The 14,940-nt window shown below is 35.4% G+C and overlaps 1 protein-coding gene across 4 annotated transcripts in view; it reads right to left on the bottom strand.

Annotated features, from left to right (window-relative positions):
• The window catches only part of PHF14 (PHD finger protein 14), a 170,410-nt gene that overhangs the window by 60,335 nt on the left and 95,135 nt on the right, over window positions 1-14,940 (bottom strand). The window contains exon 17 of one of the 4 annotated variants that reach the window (XM_059818515.1): window positions 6,184-7,059. The exons of the other annotated variants lie outside the window; for them this stretch is intronic. Coding sequence (XP_059674498.1) covers window positions 7,047-7,059 — 13 coding nt within the window. The 3' untranslated portion in view covers window positions 6,184-7,046. Of the gene's footprint in view, window positions 1-6,183; window positions 7,060-14,940 lie in introns of those variants that run through there. 4 annotated transcript variants of the gene reach the window in all.

Raw genomic sequence — 14,940 nt, 5'->3', positions numbered from 1 at the left:
ATAAAGTGATCTCCATCTGCTCATGCCCTTGGATTGTTTTTATTAGTTTTTTAGCAGTACAGCTGGCTGTGCTCAAGCCCTACATAACTCTGCATTTTCCTGTTCATAATTAACTAATTATTCTCTAATCAATAGTGTAGATACTGATTTTACAATGTAAATGAGATAAATGAGATAATGGCTGGGGTCAATCTCATTTTATTTACAAAGCCCAGCACACACATCCAATTTCATTACGTTGCATCTACCTGCACGGGAGGGAGTCTTATCAGTTGGCCTGCAGAAGTCTTCCTGTGAGCACTGGGGAAAAAGACCTGTGTTTTTACAGAGGAACAGTGAATGCAAAACCTGCCAATCACTGGCACATTTGTAAGTCACTGGTTTATGTCATCGAAAACCACAAAGAGCTGATTCAGCCAGAGTGAAGAAACCTATTTTGCATTCACCAGACAGCATCACACATCTATAGCTGTAAAAGTAATTACCTCCATGTCCCTGAAACACAACATTAATAAGCTAATCTTTAAACACAACTTTCCAAATATGCTTCAGAGACTACAGAAAATCTCTCACTTACGTACACATCATCGCACATCATCTGCAGTGTCATGCCAAAAGGTACCATGCTGAACAAAATACAAATTGCAAAATATATATACTACTCCCTATTCATCACAACAGCTTAGAAAGATTTACTTTAATGGCAAAAAGACATAAAACTTTGATACAGTCTTGACAAACAGTCATCACCACTTGTCATATAAGCCTTACTCTGGCAAACTCAGAAGTAATTAGAACAAAATTAGAAGTAATCTAAACTAGGATTTTTAAACTCTCAGAGAACTGCAGTGGGATGGGTGTGCATTCACTCACCCATGAGTTGGGGTGATGCAACACAATGGCTATTCCAGCTTCTGTGTGGATTTGACTTTAACTATTGATAAGCATCTTTCCTTGTTGGCTTGTTTGGGACCCCATTTCTGACTAAAGGCTCTTAACACCTGAGGAACAGATGCTTCTTCTCAGGCACTGGTCTCTCTCCCCTTTCATCCCTCAGTCTCAAGTGCTGGGCCCCTCTGAAACTGCAAACAGCTGGAGACATGCCCAGGTGGGTTCACTGTAGATTGCAGTACATTCTTGGGTTCAGATGAACAACTTAAAACCAGCTATGACAGTTTAAGGCACTGTCATAATTTTGTTTCTTGTTAGGGGCTGTATGATAGATCCAATGGAAAGGAGCATGTAAGCATTCCCAAAAAAAACAGGGTAAGCTGATGTAGCTCAAGTGAATTCAAACCGTAGAACCAAGATGACTGACCTTGAACTGGAGCAGGTGAGGAGTGCTCCTGTGATACCTTAATTGCAACCAGACCACGGAAGTGCTAAATTCTGGGTGACAGGAATGAATACTATGGGATGGGTTATAACAGCAACTCTTCACGTAATGTCAAAGAAGGCACTTCCCTGTGCCCTTACTTCAAAAATAAAATCAATTAAAGATCTAATGGTGAAACAACTGCATTGTTATTAATGTTGTTCAAAAAGTACATTTATTCTACTTACTGAGGGAGAAGCCCAAAACAACAATACTTTTTCATTATGGAGTATATGGAAAACATTCTTCTTTTTAGCTTTCTCTTCTGACATCTCTTGAAACAAAGTGAAGATAAGTCTTCATATCTTACCCTGCCATTCTACACCAAAACTCTTCAACTCAGCCCCATGTATTCCGACAGAAATTGCTTTCATTTTGCGGTGATGTCATAAGCCAAGCACAAACCAGAAGTGATGCAGTGCTGTATTTAGACTCTAATTTAAAATGTAAGGTCTAGATCCTTAGCAACTCTTTTGTTTTTAGGCAGAACATTATCAAAAGAGGAAAACATATTAAGTATAAAATGCAAAAAGCTGTTTTTCCTCTTCATGATTTCTACACTTTTTCCCTTGCCTGTAGGTGGTGTAAGAACTAAAAATGGATGGTCAAGTCATCTTGCAGTTTATGTTCTACAGAACAGTTTTAAGAAATTATTAGGACCAGGATAATTTAAAAGTCTTCTCACATAGGCCAGCCAAACTTCAGGTCACTTCACCATCAGGAGTGTGACAGATTCCAGCACTAAAATTCTTACGTGAAGGCACATGCATACAATACTGAATACAAAGCAGGATATAGCCCTATTATATAGCCTCTTCAAACTCAGGTACTGGTTATCCTGAAAGGCTGTCTATCTCCAAAGATGCTCAAAATTCAACCACATCTAATTCTAAAGAACTTGATCTAATCTCAAAGTTAGATCTAACTTTGCAGTCAGTCCTGCTTTGAGTGGGTGGCTGGAACAAATGTTCTCCAGAGGCTCCTTCCAACCTGAATCTCTCTAGATTCTAATATTTTCATAATTTAGATTTAAGTAAATGAAATACGCTTTCTGGGAAGGATAATGCTTATGGTATTACACCATATTCAAATTTCAAGCCACATTCAAAGTTCTGTTATGCCAGGTACAATGCAAGCATACAAAAGAACTCCCTGACTTCCATAATTTATAATGTTAGATGAGACAGTAGACTATTATTCTCTTCTGTTATGCCTGAAAGAGAGTGGGGCATGGCTATTGCTGAAAGGTGAGAGAATACACCAGATGCGGGATGATTATTATGTTCTGGTTTTTATATCCACCTACTACTGATGAAGACAATGTATAGGCAAGATGGACACATGGCCTGACAGAGTGGAACGAGCTTTCTGATCTTCAGCTAACAGTAGTTTCACAATGAAGTACCTATACAGACAGTTTTGGATGTGGGAAACTGTATAAACTCTAACTTACTCAAATTTCTGTCCAAACTGAAGGTCATTAATAAAATGACTATTTTTTCTCTTTAGTGTACAATAATCCTGAGGAAAAACCTTCATGCACTTAGAGGATTTATGCTACACTTTTCAGCATCTGCTACATGAAATAAGTTTTTAAAAAGCCTGTATTTAGCTCTAATTACAACACGTAACAGCACAAATTTCTATGGCTTTGACCTTTAGGAAGTTCTACTTTAAAGCAAAAAAAGGTAAACAAAACATTCTATCTATAAATTCGAAAGGAAAGAAATATTTTATGTAGCTTCTACTCCCCACCCCCCAGATGCTTATCATCATGTAACCTAAACATTGAATACTTCGTTTTAACAGAACTGACAAATAGTGTCAATCAATTATACCACAAATGAGCAAAAGAAAATAAGCATTTATCTGGCAGACATCTGTGTAGCTAAATTTATTATGCTAAATCCACAACTGCCACCTCCCCTACTTAATCCGTGCTTTTTAATACCAAAACAAACAAACAAACAAACAAACAACCCCCCAAATCCAAAAACCTAACACTGATTATTTATGGGAAAGGAAGAACCTGAATTGGCTATCATATGTGACATTCCTATGTAACCCAGATTTTTTCTGAATGGTCCACAACTCTGTTTCATGAAACTTAGTTTACATGTACGCAATGAATTGTAAGAATGCTACAAAGAAACTTTATTTACTATACCTGTACGTGAACAGCTTCCTTTCAGCAAGAAGTGTTCACTTCTCTCTCTCTTTCATAGTACTTCAAAACTATAAAACACATGGCTTTGATAAATTATTTTGCAAAATTCGTTAAGAGCCCACATATACAAGGGGAGTATATTGACGTAAACACTATGTCAAATATGTTTGGTTTTGTTAATATTATACAGCTACTGGACAGAACTTACATTTACAGTATTTTTAAGTTTAAATTAAGTAATTCTGTGAAAACAATGGCTCCAAGACATGTATTAAGATAATACAACTTACAGCCCCTAAAATAGTCCAAAATATTTTCTTTATTGGGAAAACCAGGAAATCCTGAAAGAACCAAGATAACCCCTTTGACAAACTGAAGAGTATAAAATTTAAGAAAGCTATTAGCAAATGCTGCATTAGTTTTTCTCAATTACATTCTAGTTGTAACACATGATCAAATCTATAATCCCATTCTCAGGGATTCAGACTAATAAACGTACTGAATGGTGTATTCTTTGTGAACTACTAGAGAAGTCCATTATAGTTTTGAATATTGCCATCAAATGTCTTTCAAAAGGTGAAACATCAAGTGTTAACATCTGGCTTTCCAGAAAAAGAGAAGCAAGTGACATAATGATTCATATGAATGAGAGAGAGAGAGAGATTGAAAACTAAACTAATACCTAATGTCAAAAGAAAGTGCCAAGGAAGCAACAAAATCCTACAAAGAAGCTGTACTGGGGAACAAACATACAAAATACAGCAGGAAATCACCTTAGTATATCAAGCATGCCCAAGGGAGTATCAACAATACTCAAACAGTTTTTAAGACACATTAGTCTGTCCTTAAAATCCTCCAACAGCAAAGATTACTCAGCTTCCCTATCAAACTTCTCTAGTGCAATTATTCTTATTGTTAGAAAAAAAACTTTCTATTGCCTAACCCAAATAATTTTGCTACAATTTAACTTATTTTTGGTCTGAGCAGATTTGAAGAACAACTTATTTTTTCCCTTCTTTGCAGCAACTTCTCTCTTCATTATCTTTGTATAAATTTATGCTGTTTGAAGACAGATTCCCCAGTCTTCGCTAAATTAAAGAAATCCAACTATTTTAAGCTTTTTTATTAATTTATGTCTCCTGTAGTCTTCTTATCACTCAATTCAGTTTGCTTTGGACTTTCTCTACGTATTTCTTGCCAAAGTGGACAGAGTATGCTAGCTGAGGCTTTTCCATGGGTGAGATACCAGTCTTCTGAATATTCAGGAGTACTTTCATGTGTTAAATGTAACACCTCTCTTTGTACATCTCGGGTATGATCAGTTTGATTCATGATCAGTTTGTGATCCAGAGTCCCCCATACCTTCTTTTTTGAAGACACATCTCCTAACTAGTTACTCTTTCTATCATAATCATGCGCTAAACAGTGATTTGCCTTTTCTTTTACTGCATAGCATGCTTTTTCTGGATGCTTTCTTAAAATTTAATTTTTAATTCTAACACTGTAGTCCCTCACATCATACTGGCATCACCTGCAAATGTAACCAAATACTTCATTCCAGCACCTAATACACTAAAACAAAAATTAACAAAAATACAATAATATTGAATCCAGGAGAGTCCCGAGTGGAACCCAGTGAGTCAAGTATCATTCCAATTTGGCAGTGAGTCCACAGTAACTAGTCTACTTTTCTAATCAGCTACATATTTTATTGTAGATTAATTAACAGAAAAATTCTATAGCTTATTTAGCAGAATGTCACACACAAAAGTATTTTAAAAGTTTAACTAAAGCCAAGATATGCTACATTTATTCTCTCCTACTCACAATACCTATACTGTGTTAGTTTAATAACGGATCACAAATCACAGTAAACATTACTACTTTTTTTTTTTTCCCCCCTGAACTCAGCATTACGTACAGGCAAACACCTTTTTTTTTTTCCCCTCGGTAGCACAGCGTTTGGATATAACTTTTTACTGTACTTCAAAACTCTGGACAAGTCGTCACTAAACTTGGTCTTTTCTTCCTAAAACGGATTCATCGATTCCTAAAGACCAAATTCCTGCATTAATGTCTATTTCCTAGTGCAAAATTCTTTATTTTAAAGGTGTCTTTGTGTGCCTTGCCAATACAGAATGGTAAGCATTTCTGATAGTTCAGACAAAAATCTTACTCTGATATCATTCCACCCCCTTTTTAAAACAACACGACGTGTTAGACATCAGGTTAATTTTATTTAATATAATATCCAAACATGAAATGCCCTGGTAAGATATGACTTGTAGATAAGTATACACAAATTTATATATTTCTCCTATTACTTATTACAGCATTTAATATCTTTCTTAAGTTTAAAAAATATTTTCAAATGGAAATGTGCCTTGACAGATGACAAAAACCAGCATATCTCAAGAAATTCAAAGATTATATGTCATAAAGTTACAAGTGTGATTGCATTTGAGCAGAATTTTTCCGAGCAAGTTCAGGATGAAAACGATGAAGATGTCAATGCACTGCTACTGTAGATTTAAGAACTGGACTGGTACCATTTGTAGATCAAAATACTATGTCTGCATCTACCAGGACATGTTTGGACGAAGACGAAGATCTCAGCTGTCATGCTGTGTGATCAGTTCTTCATTCCTTCCCCAACTTACATAACAATTTCAAATTTGTATTGTGAGGAGATAAGCTTGTCCTGAACACTGCCAGAGAAGTAAGCCAAATAAAACAAATGTCTGCATATACTCAATTTTTTCTTTTTCTTAAAAATTTTTCAGAAAGCAATATAGGTATAGTTCTATTCACTCGAGTGTCTGAAGTCAGAAACAATTAATTCATACTAATAAGCATAAAATCAATTTTTCCGTGGCAAATCTACTCCTTCAGAATAGTACGACTCAAGTGTTTTACAGGTCTCGTTATCACTGAACATTATTTATTTTTTAGGAAACAATACTTTTTACAGTAAGGTCTATGTACAACACGGTGTTCTATATAGAAACGTTCTTATTAAACTGCATGTAAGTAGAGAGGCAGGCAGATGGCAAACCGTTGCTTATTTCATTCGGTATCACCATAGAGGAATGCACAATATTTAAGTCCCACAGGCTTCTGCCACTCTTCAGTGAATCCAAGCATTGTGTAACATCATTTGCCAACGAAGCACAGGGGAAAAAGACATTACTTAATAGGACAATTCTGACAAGACATTTATCCGGGATTTTTTAACAATGCACATACGAAATGTTCCTGATTAGTGCAAAAAAATGCAGGCAAATTCACTACCTTGTCAGTCCAAGTAACAAGCCAATCAATTACATTCTATCCAAGCCTGACAAGCAAACTCAACTTTTTGTCATAATAAGCTTATAGTAGAGACAAGGTAGCTGTTCTCCTTTACTTTAGGTACTCTATTGAGAGCTTTATCCACATTTAAAAATCATATTATAAAAGGTTTCCACGATTGCCTCCGAGGATGAGTTGTGGCAGAGTTGTGTCTCATGAAGGGTATCTACACAGTAAAGTGATAAGAAAAAAATATTAACATTGAAAGATCATAGCAGCTCTGCTCTGTCTTATGAAACATTTTAACATCACACTAAATTCAAGTAATGTGTATGCTCAAATCCAAATAGTTTAAGACACTCATACCAAACTTCCAAGAGTCTCTAAGCATCAAAACATTAAACTGAGTTAAGCATAGCATCCTTTTAACTTTTTCTCAATACAGCTCAAAGACCAAAGGCAGTCCACCATAAGACAGAGAAGATAATTTTCTTTTTTCTTTTTTTTTTTTTAATCATAAAAGCAACAGTTTAATACAAGAAGGCTTGATTGTGAAGCTAGCATTTTCCTCAGATTTGAAATGCACACAACTGCAGCTATGGGACTGACTACATGACAATCACAAACAACATGGGTACTGTGTTACAACCATAAAAAATGCATGTTTTATAGAATAGTATTTGAAGGAACGTAAGTCTCAGGATTTTGGAAGCATTAAGTAAGGGAGGGTTTCTTTCACAATGCAATGTAAGAATTCAGTACACAGAAAGCTTTAGTCACTTCTGAAACAATGTCTTTGAGGCAATAATTCAAAAGCCTTCACACCTTTTTCTTCCTACTTGTACTTCCTGTCTTTTGACACTCTCATGAGATACATACTTTCAAGGATGCTTTTTTTTTTTAATAAATACAATTTTAAAGTGCTGATTGTCTACATTTAAACCTTTAAAACTACTTGCAATACAGCAAATTAATGCAACTGATAGCATTGTGAGATTTTAAGTAGAAAGAAATCCATGTTGTCTTTAAGCTGTGCTGGCATATCAAATACACATCAGTTTTCAAAGAAAGACCTATATAAAGCTTCCACTGCATTTGGCTTGTTTTCTACTTTGAAATGTATTAAAGTAGAATTGTAAATAAAAAATAATTCTAAACTGCTGCCATACTTCATAAAATAAAAAAATGCCGCCAATCTGATGAACAGGAGACATAGTGTCGCCACATGTTCCAACAACAGTTCTTTGCAAACTGATTTTAATTTTGAGTGTAAGGATTTTGAGTCTAAGAGGGACAGCAAGGAAGTAATATATGTAAATCCATTTAAATTCTCACTTCACCTCTTACTCAGGACATAATTAGAATTTTAATACAGGTGTCCTGAACTGCAATACTACAGTCCAATTTTGAACTTTTTAAGAAACTGAAGAAAAGCTGAGCTGTAAAACAGAAATACTTTTAATAGTCAGCTTATTACAATCCCCTTCCCTTAGCAAGTGCAACTGGTTTTGTTCTGATCACCTCAGAGTGTGTGAGGTTGACATGGGTGCTCATTCAAGTGCAGAAACATGAAGTGTAGCATCAGCAAACAATCTGAGATAAGCTCAAGGTCTTTGTGCCACCTCTATCTTCTCAGCAACAGTATGAGTAGCTGCAACTGTACCACCAGAGTCAGGTCATCAGAATGTGACTGGCTATGCCCTACCTGGGCCAGCAAGGTTTGGACATGAATAGAGCAACCCATACTTCTAATACAAGTTTTTAATCTCTGTTTCTCAAAATGAGTGTGTGTATATATACACATATATATCTATGTATATGTACTCATATATATGTAAATGTACTTACAATTGTACTTATATATAAATTTATATTTATAAATTTTAATATAAAAATTGTATTTATGTAAACATGTTTTCTATATGAAACAAACTTCATAGCTGAACTAATAAAATAATAAATTTTAACAGTAAGCTCACAAATCGAAGTAATAAATGACAAACAAGGCTCACAGAGGAAACTTGTAACTATAAAGCAAAGCCAAGATCCTCTTTTTTTTGTAGTACTTCAGGTAAGGCTGTAAGGCTGTAAGAACACAGGCATCAAGTAGGAAGTGTAAGTACCTACATCTGCACTAGTGATTCCTAGAACATTTCTTTGTATTGCATTTTTATTAAAAACAACATACCAAGAAATTTTGAAGAAGATTATAATATTTACTAATACATTAAAGGGAAATTACTTTTTAAATGGTCGGAGAATTTTTTCCATTTCTACTGTTTTTAAAATTGACATCATTTATTTTACATGATTTTGGGTTATCTTCACCCCTCTCATCTCTGAAGTATTATTTAGTCAAGGAATCACTACTGGCTTTGTTTAAACACAGTTCTAACCAGCAACAGATCAGTAAAAGACAAAGGAATATAAATGGATAAATACAATAGCTTTTTTTAAGCTTGTAACCCACGAACTCATCTGATAACTGACTACTGATTTTGGAGAACTACTTACTAAAAATTTTTCCTGGGACCTCCCACACTGATTACATTTCTCCTGTTCTGTTCTCTGCTTTTGCTTTTTTCCCACCCCTACATACCATTTCCCAACCCTCCCTCATCCAAAGAACTGCTCCCATTCCTATACACACTTAACAGCGTCCTGGCATTTACTCAGATGTGATGAAATGCACTATAGAGGTTTTACACTGACATGAGGAACCTACATATCCACTCTATTTTCTACTGACTGCAGTACCCAGAGCTGCCTGTGATATCTGAACTTGGCATTTTCAGCCTTAGCTGGGAAAAGGATTTACTGAACACAAAAATCTGAAATAAGGACAGTGAGCACAACTGAACAGCTTTCATTTCTCACCAGCAGATGGAACAAATATCAGATAGAAGAAAGCATCACAGGTAATGCCGTAATAGATGCTTTCCGTCAGGGAGGTTCTCAATTGCATATTTGGTCCTTTAGAAGAGTTGTTCTCTCCCAGCTCTCCTTCATTCCAGGACAAAAATAACTATGAAAGCACTTTCCTTCAAGTTTTGGTACAAAGGGAGAGAAACACATCAACCTCTTTCACTCTCCTCCCTAACCACATGTGGCTGTAATCTGCTTCCTCAGGTAAGTAAATATGTAATAGCGGGGTCTATGAATATGGGCAAATTTCCTTTTCAAAGGAATTTACAGGACAAGAAACCCCACAAATTATTTCAATACTTTCAAGTGTAATTGCCAAAGGCCCTGTTCATTTGTGTAACAGTTACTGAAAAGTCCAAACTGCAGACAAATGTAATGCTTATGCTACTAGTTTTGATTCTTGTTCTTTTTTAGCCATTGAAATACTTGTGTTCTTTGGGTTAAATACTTGTTGGGAGAACAATGGTTTTGGATACTAACTGGGCACAAGTAAAATACATTTGCAACCATAATGTAAGCTCAGTTTATCTTCAAAGCTCTGCTTCAGCATATCTTACCAATTCTGAAACATTAGGACTCTCTCACCGGGTAAGTCTGTCAAGCCTAAAGAGGTATTTGGGAAAAACTGTTATTAGGTAAGATGGTAATGGAAGAGATGGAAAAATAGAGCTATTTAATTATAGAGGAAGTGCTGACAAAGACCTATTTTAGAGGGCAAGGAACAGTATCTGCAGTAAACACCAAACCATCTGAAGGTGATACAAGTAATATGCATTTTTAAAATTCAGGCTGCTCAAGGAACACCTCTTGATCCCAGGAATTAAAGTGTACCTACAACTCCGTTAAGTGGATGAGAGTTACAGAGCTTTTTAGTGAAAAAAACAGACCCCCAAAACAACAATGAGCCATGTGTCTTCTACACACTGTTAATGACTTCAGTTCTTCTCAGTATTGCTCAAGTTATAAATATTAATAAATGCTTCCCAAATGATTATGGATTTCTATTTGCTACTATACACACTGATTAGTCTGTAAAAAAGTTATCTGCAGGACAAAACATCACAGCATCTGAGGTACCACTGGAATAAAAAAGCTTTGCTTCACTCTAATAACTGGCACACTGGAGCATCAATAATGACATTTAGAGCTGGCCACTGCAAAAATGTGTTGACTGACTAACAGTAGTCTTGAATTACAGAATTCTGTTCTCCAAGTACTACCATGCTGACTTCAAAACAAGAACACATTTTCAAACTATTTCAAAGCCTAGAAGAAATGACATATCCTATACAAAAGATTAAATAAAATACTGGTGAAATGGTTTCATTCGGTAATAAAAGTGTCATTTTCCTTCATTCTGCACTGTCTTTGTGAATATAAGCTTCTGAGAACCCATGAAAAAAATTTCAGTCAATACACTCAATACTCTACATGAAACCCAGCTTTCTCTTTTAAGAGACTGCATTTACACACCTTGTCACAACAAGGTCCTTGATGTTATCGAAGCAATTTCAAGATACTTTAATCATTGGCAAAACTCAGTAACTTGACAAGAGAAATTTGGGCCAGGAAGATTTCAGTAACTTGAAAGGAAGGTTATTGACTGATGTAATTTCATTTGGATGTGACTGAATCCAATTGATCTGGGTTTTGCAATGCATATCTTCCCTCTGCAGCTGTCTCTATCTGATTCAGTGTGGAAGTGCAAGGAGTGACTATCCCTTTCCACTTAAAGCAAAACTCTTCCTTCCTCCTGCTATTATTTTGAATGAGCACACAAGGAGAGTATTTTCAAGTTTAATCTCTCTACTCACTGTAAGAAAATATATTGTCAACTGAATGCCAACCCATAAATTCAACTGAATGTTGTGACTGCTAGCATATTCATTATGTAGTCAGAAAAGTAGGTCATAGGACATAATTTTTTTATTATTATTAATTATTAGTATTATTATTTACCGAAATACTGCATTAGGGCTTGTATAACACAAGGTCATATGACAGTACAAAACTAATTCTCAATCCCAACTGCATGATATCATGTAATCTACACTGTAACAGATTGTACACGTTTCCAGTTGAGTACTTAGATGCGTTGAAAAGAAAAAAAATGAACGTAGTAACTTATAAACATGGTTACGATACATATGAAATCGTATTTTCCCATACAAGTTTGGTTTACAACAATTTTAACAGAAAAGAGGTGTACCAGTAGGAACTTCACAATTAAAGTTAAGTTTAAATAGCATAAATCTTAAAGAAAAAGAATTGTGGTACAGATGGGGAGTTAAAGTCTTGAGAGGAAATGAGTGGGCCACTATCCATAGATCCTGTTCATGTAGGTTGCTGCACTGCTAAAAATCCAACACCTTGTTTACATTTCATCAGAATTAAGGGGAACACAGACTGACACCGATGCGCACCTCAGACTCCAAGTGTTTTACATGTATCAGTGTATTCTTTAACAAAAGGTATTTTCTCAAGAATTCAGTACAACTTCTTCAACTTGAGTCATTTTGTCTCTCATGCAGGAAGTGATCTTTTTCAGATACTTGGATAACTGAATATTGATGAATAATGTAATCATCACTATATGATAATGAAACTATATCTGAATCAGGACGTGGCAACAGATGTTGCCAGCGATATGTAGCTGGTAGGTCAACTTTTTTAAGATTATAAAACAGAATTTCATGAAAGGTTTCTCAGTTTAATTAATGAATTACTAGCAACTGGAATATAAATTCTAAATGTTAGGCCTAACTGCTGCCCGAAAAACAGTGTTGCTTCGAAAAGAAGCCTTTTGCGGAGATTCAAAAAAGAAATCAAGCCTTCAGTTTTAAAATAAACCAGAATTTTATACTTAAAAGATATTTTAATATACTAAACTGCTTTTCACTCTGCTGTTTAAATGACTAAGAGTCATCTTCCTTAACATACTGTGAAGCAGGGCAAATTTATCAATAGACCATTAATACAAAAAAGCCAAAAGTAACCATGTTATCAAGTCAGTAAGATAAAATACAACTAAAATTGACATGAAACAGTGGAGCTCAGTAGCTTAATGCACCATCTCCAACATAATGCCTTTACCACATGCCTAGTTTTTCTCAGTTTGTATGCTGTCTTAGTTTTGAAAGCGAACAGATGGGAAGTCTTATTAAATGCGTATCTATCCTGACAGCAAATTTACACATTAAGTTCAACTATTTCACCCAACAAGATGGATTTAACATGCAAAAATATCAAAGCAACACAAGGAAAAGCGAAAGGCAATATAAGCACAGAAATTAAAAAAAACTATCTTATCTACAGAAGTACACATCAATTTAAGAACAGAATGTTTTAATTTTGAACTATGTGAAAGTTGGTCTTTTAAATCAAAACTGTACTTCTTAAACAATTGAAATGTCATTTTCAAAATACTTCTGACCCCCTACCTAAGTATACATATAATTTGAGAAGTAAAACCCTCTTCTTTTTGGTTTTATTTCACGAAGGTAGAATTAAGTGAAACAAAAAATTAGGAAAACATTTTCACTGCAGAACTAAGTTGGCCTTTACTCACCCAGCCTTAGCTCTAGGCTGTCTGCGTACACAAAACATGCTTCACCAACTAAACATGACTAGCTGGCTTAAAGACAAAACTGTGAGCTTTCCTCTGATAACCTAACTAGCAAGGAAAATGGAGCTAAAAATGAACTGACAGTCCTTCAGTGCCTTCCCAACTTTTTGTATCACAGAAGATGGTAAGAGTTCTGCTGTTATTCATTTTTTTTATGTCTAATCTATATATTTTAAAATTTTAAGAATTTTGAGGCATCTACAGCAGCAGGAACATTCAGGCTGCTCTGAAACAGCATGCGGCCCAGACATGCCCATAGAAATATTTGCACGTAGAACCCACAATCTGACCCTCAGCATCAACCACTTTGCCAGCCTCATCCCAAAGCAGGCTAAAAGGGCTTCAGATTCTGTTGATGATAATAGTCACAGAGTATCTTCCCAGCAAAATTCTCTCTTGCATAAACTGTGTGTAATTAAGACTTAATCTAAAGTAAGTCAACAGCATTAACTCAATAAAAATTTTTGTATTTTATATATTACACAATTACTTTTTATTATAAGTACTGTCACTCACTGTACTGTAAGAACAGTGTACTCTTTCTTAAAGTGCTACATAAATGCACTAAAATACTATCGATCTTTCAGATAATAATATTTAGATTTTATTATTTTGTTTATTTTTTACAGAAAAGTAGATGAAGTAATTTTTGTGGGTTGGCTCTTTATCACTGGGGAGAGATGGCTTCTGAAAAGAAAATCTAAATTTCATTGCAAAGTGTAAGTTTTAACACTCAACAGTCACCATCAGGTGAGCTAACTGCAAAGCCACCGGACTGCATGGTTTTCATGCTGCTGTTAAAGGAAATGCAGGCCTAAGCCACTAAGTTAGCCATCAGTTACTGACGGTTTATTGATATCTGTGAAGCATTTAGAACCTCCTCTGTGACTTCAATACATTAGTATCGAAGCATGACTATCAGAGCACCACAAAATGAGCCAAAGTAGAAATTCTGGTTTCCCGCTCAGCTGCTCTATCAAGCATGTGTCCAATAATAAGTGTAAACTGTCCCTCTGTAAGTAACAGGCTTCATGTAACTATATTAGTCTGCTCAGTCTAAAACACAGATTCAGGGCTAAAAGATGGGTATTTTTTCTTCCTTTCTAAAGTAATTTCTTCTTCAAGACATTTATAGGGTTTTTGCATCCCAAAACTCCGATTCCTACAAACCTTGAAACTGTAACAGTTCTACTGTGAGCCACTCAAGTCTCTACAGCATCACATGGAACCTCTTTACCAAACTGCTGTGTATCATAGCCCAGGTCAAAATCTGGGATGCACTTGCTGCTATGCCTGAGAAACACCAAAATCAATTAAGATCAGGATTTATTTATAGTTTAGCTTGAGAATATTAATGCCACTACTGAAGCTTTATTGCTTATTGGAACATTGTGTCCAGAGAACAAAGGGAGGTGAAGGTACAGTCTCTTATCACTTTTACCATTTTAAAATTACAGAAGAATTTACTACTTCATCATGAATACTACAAAAAGCTGTATCATGGCTTTGCAAGAGGAAACCTTGGCTTGTCAAAGGAACAGCTAGGCAGAATCCTGG

The sequence above is a fragment of the Gavia stellata genome, chromosome 6, assembly GCF_030936135.1.
Source record: "Gavia stellata isolate bGavSte3 chromosome 6, bGavSte3.hap2, whole genome shotgun sequence".
Lineage (NCBI taxonomy): Eukaryota > Metazoa > Chordata > Aves > Gaviiformes > Gaviidae > Gavia > Gavia stellata.
The sequence above is the reverse complement of the archived record's forward strand: the minus strand, read 5'-3'. Positions and strand labels throughout refer to the sequence as shown.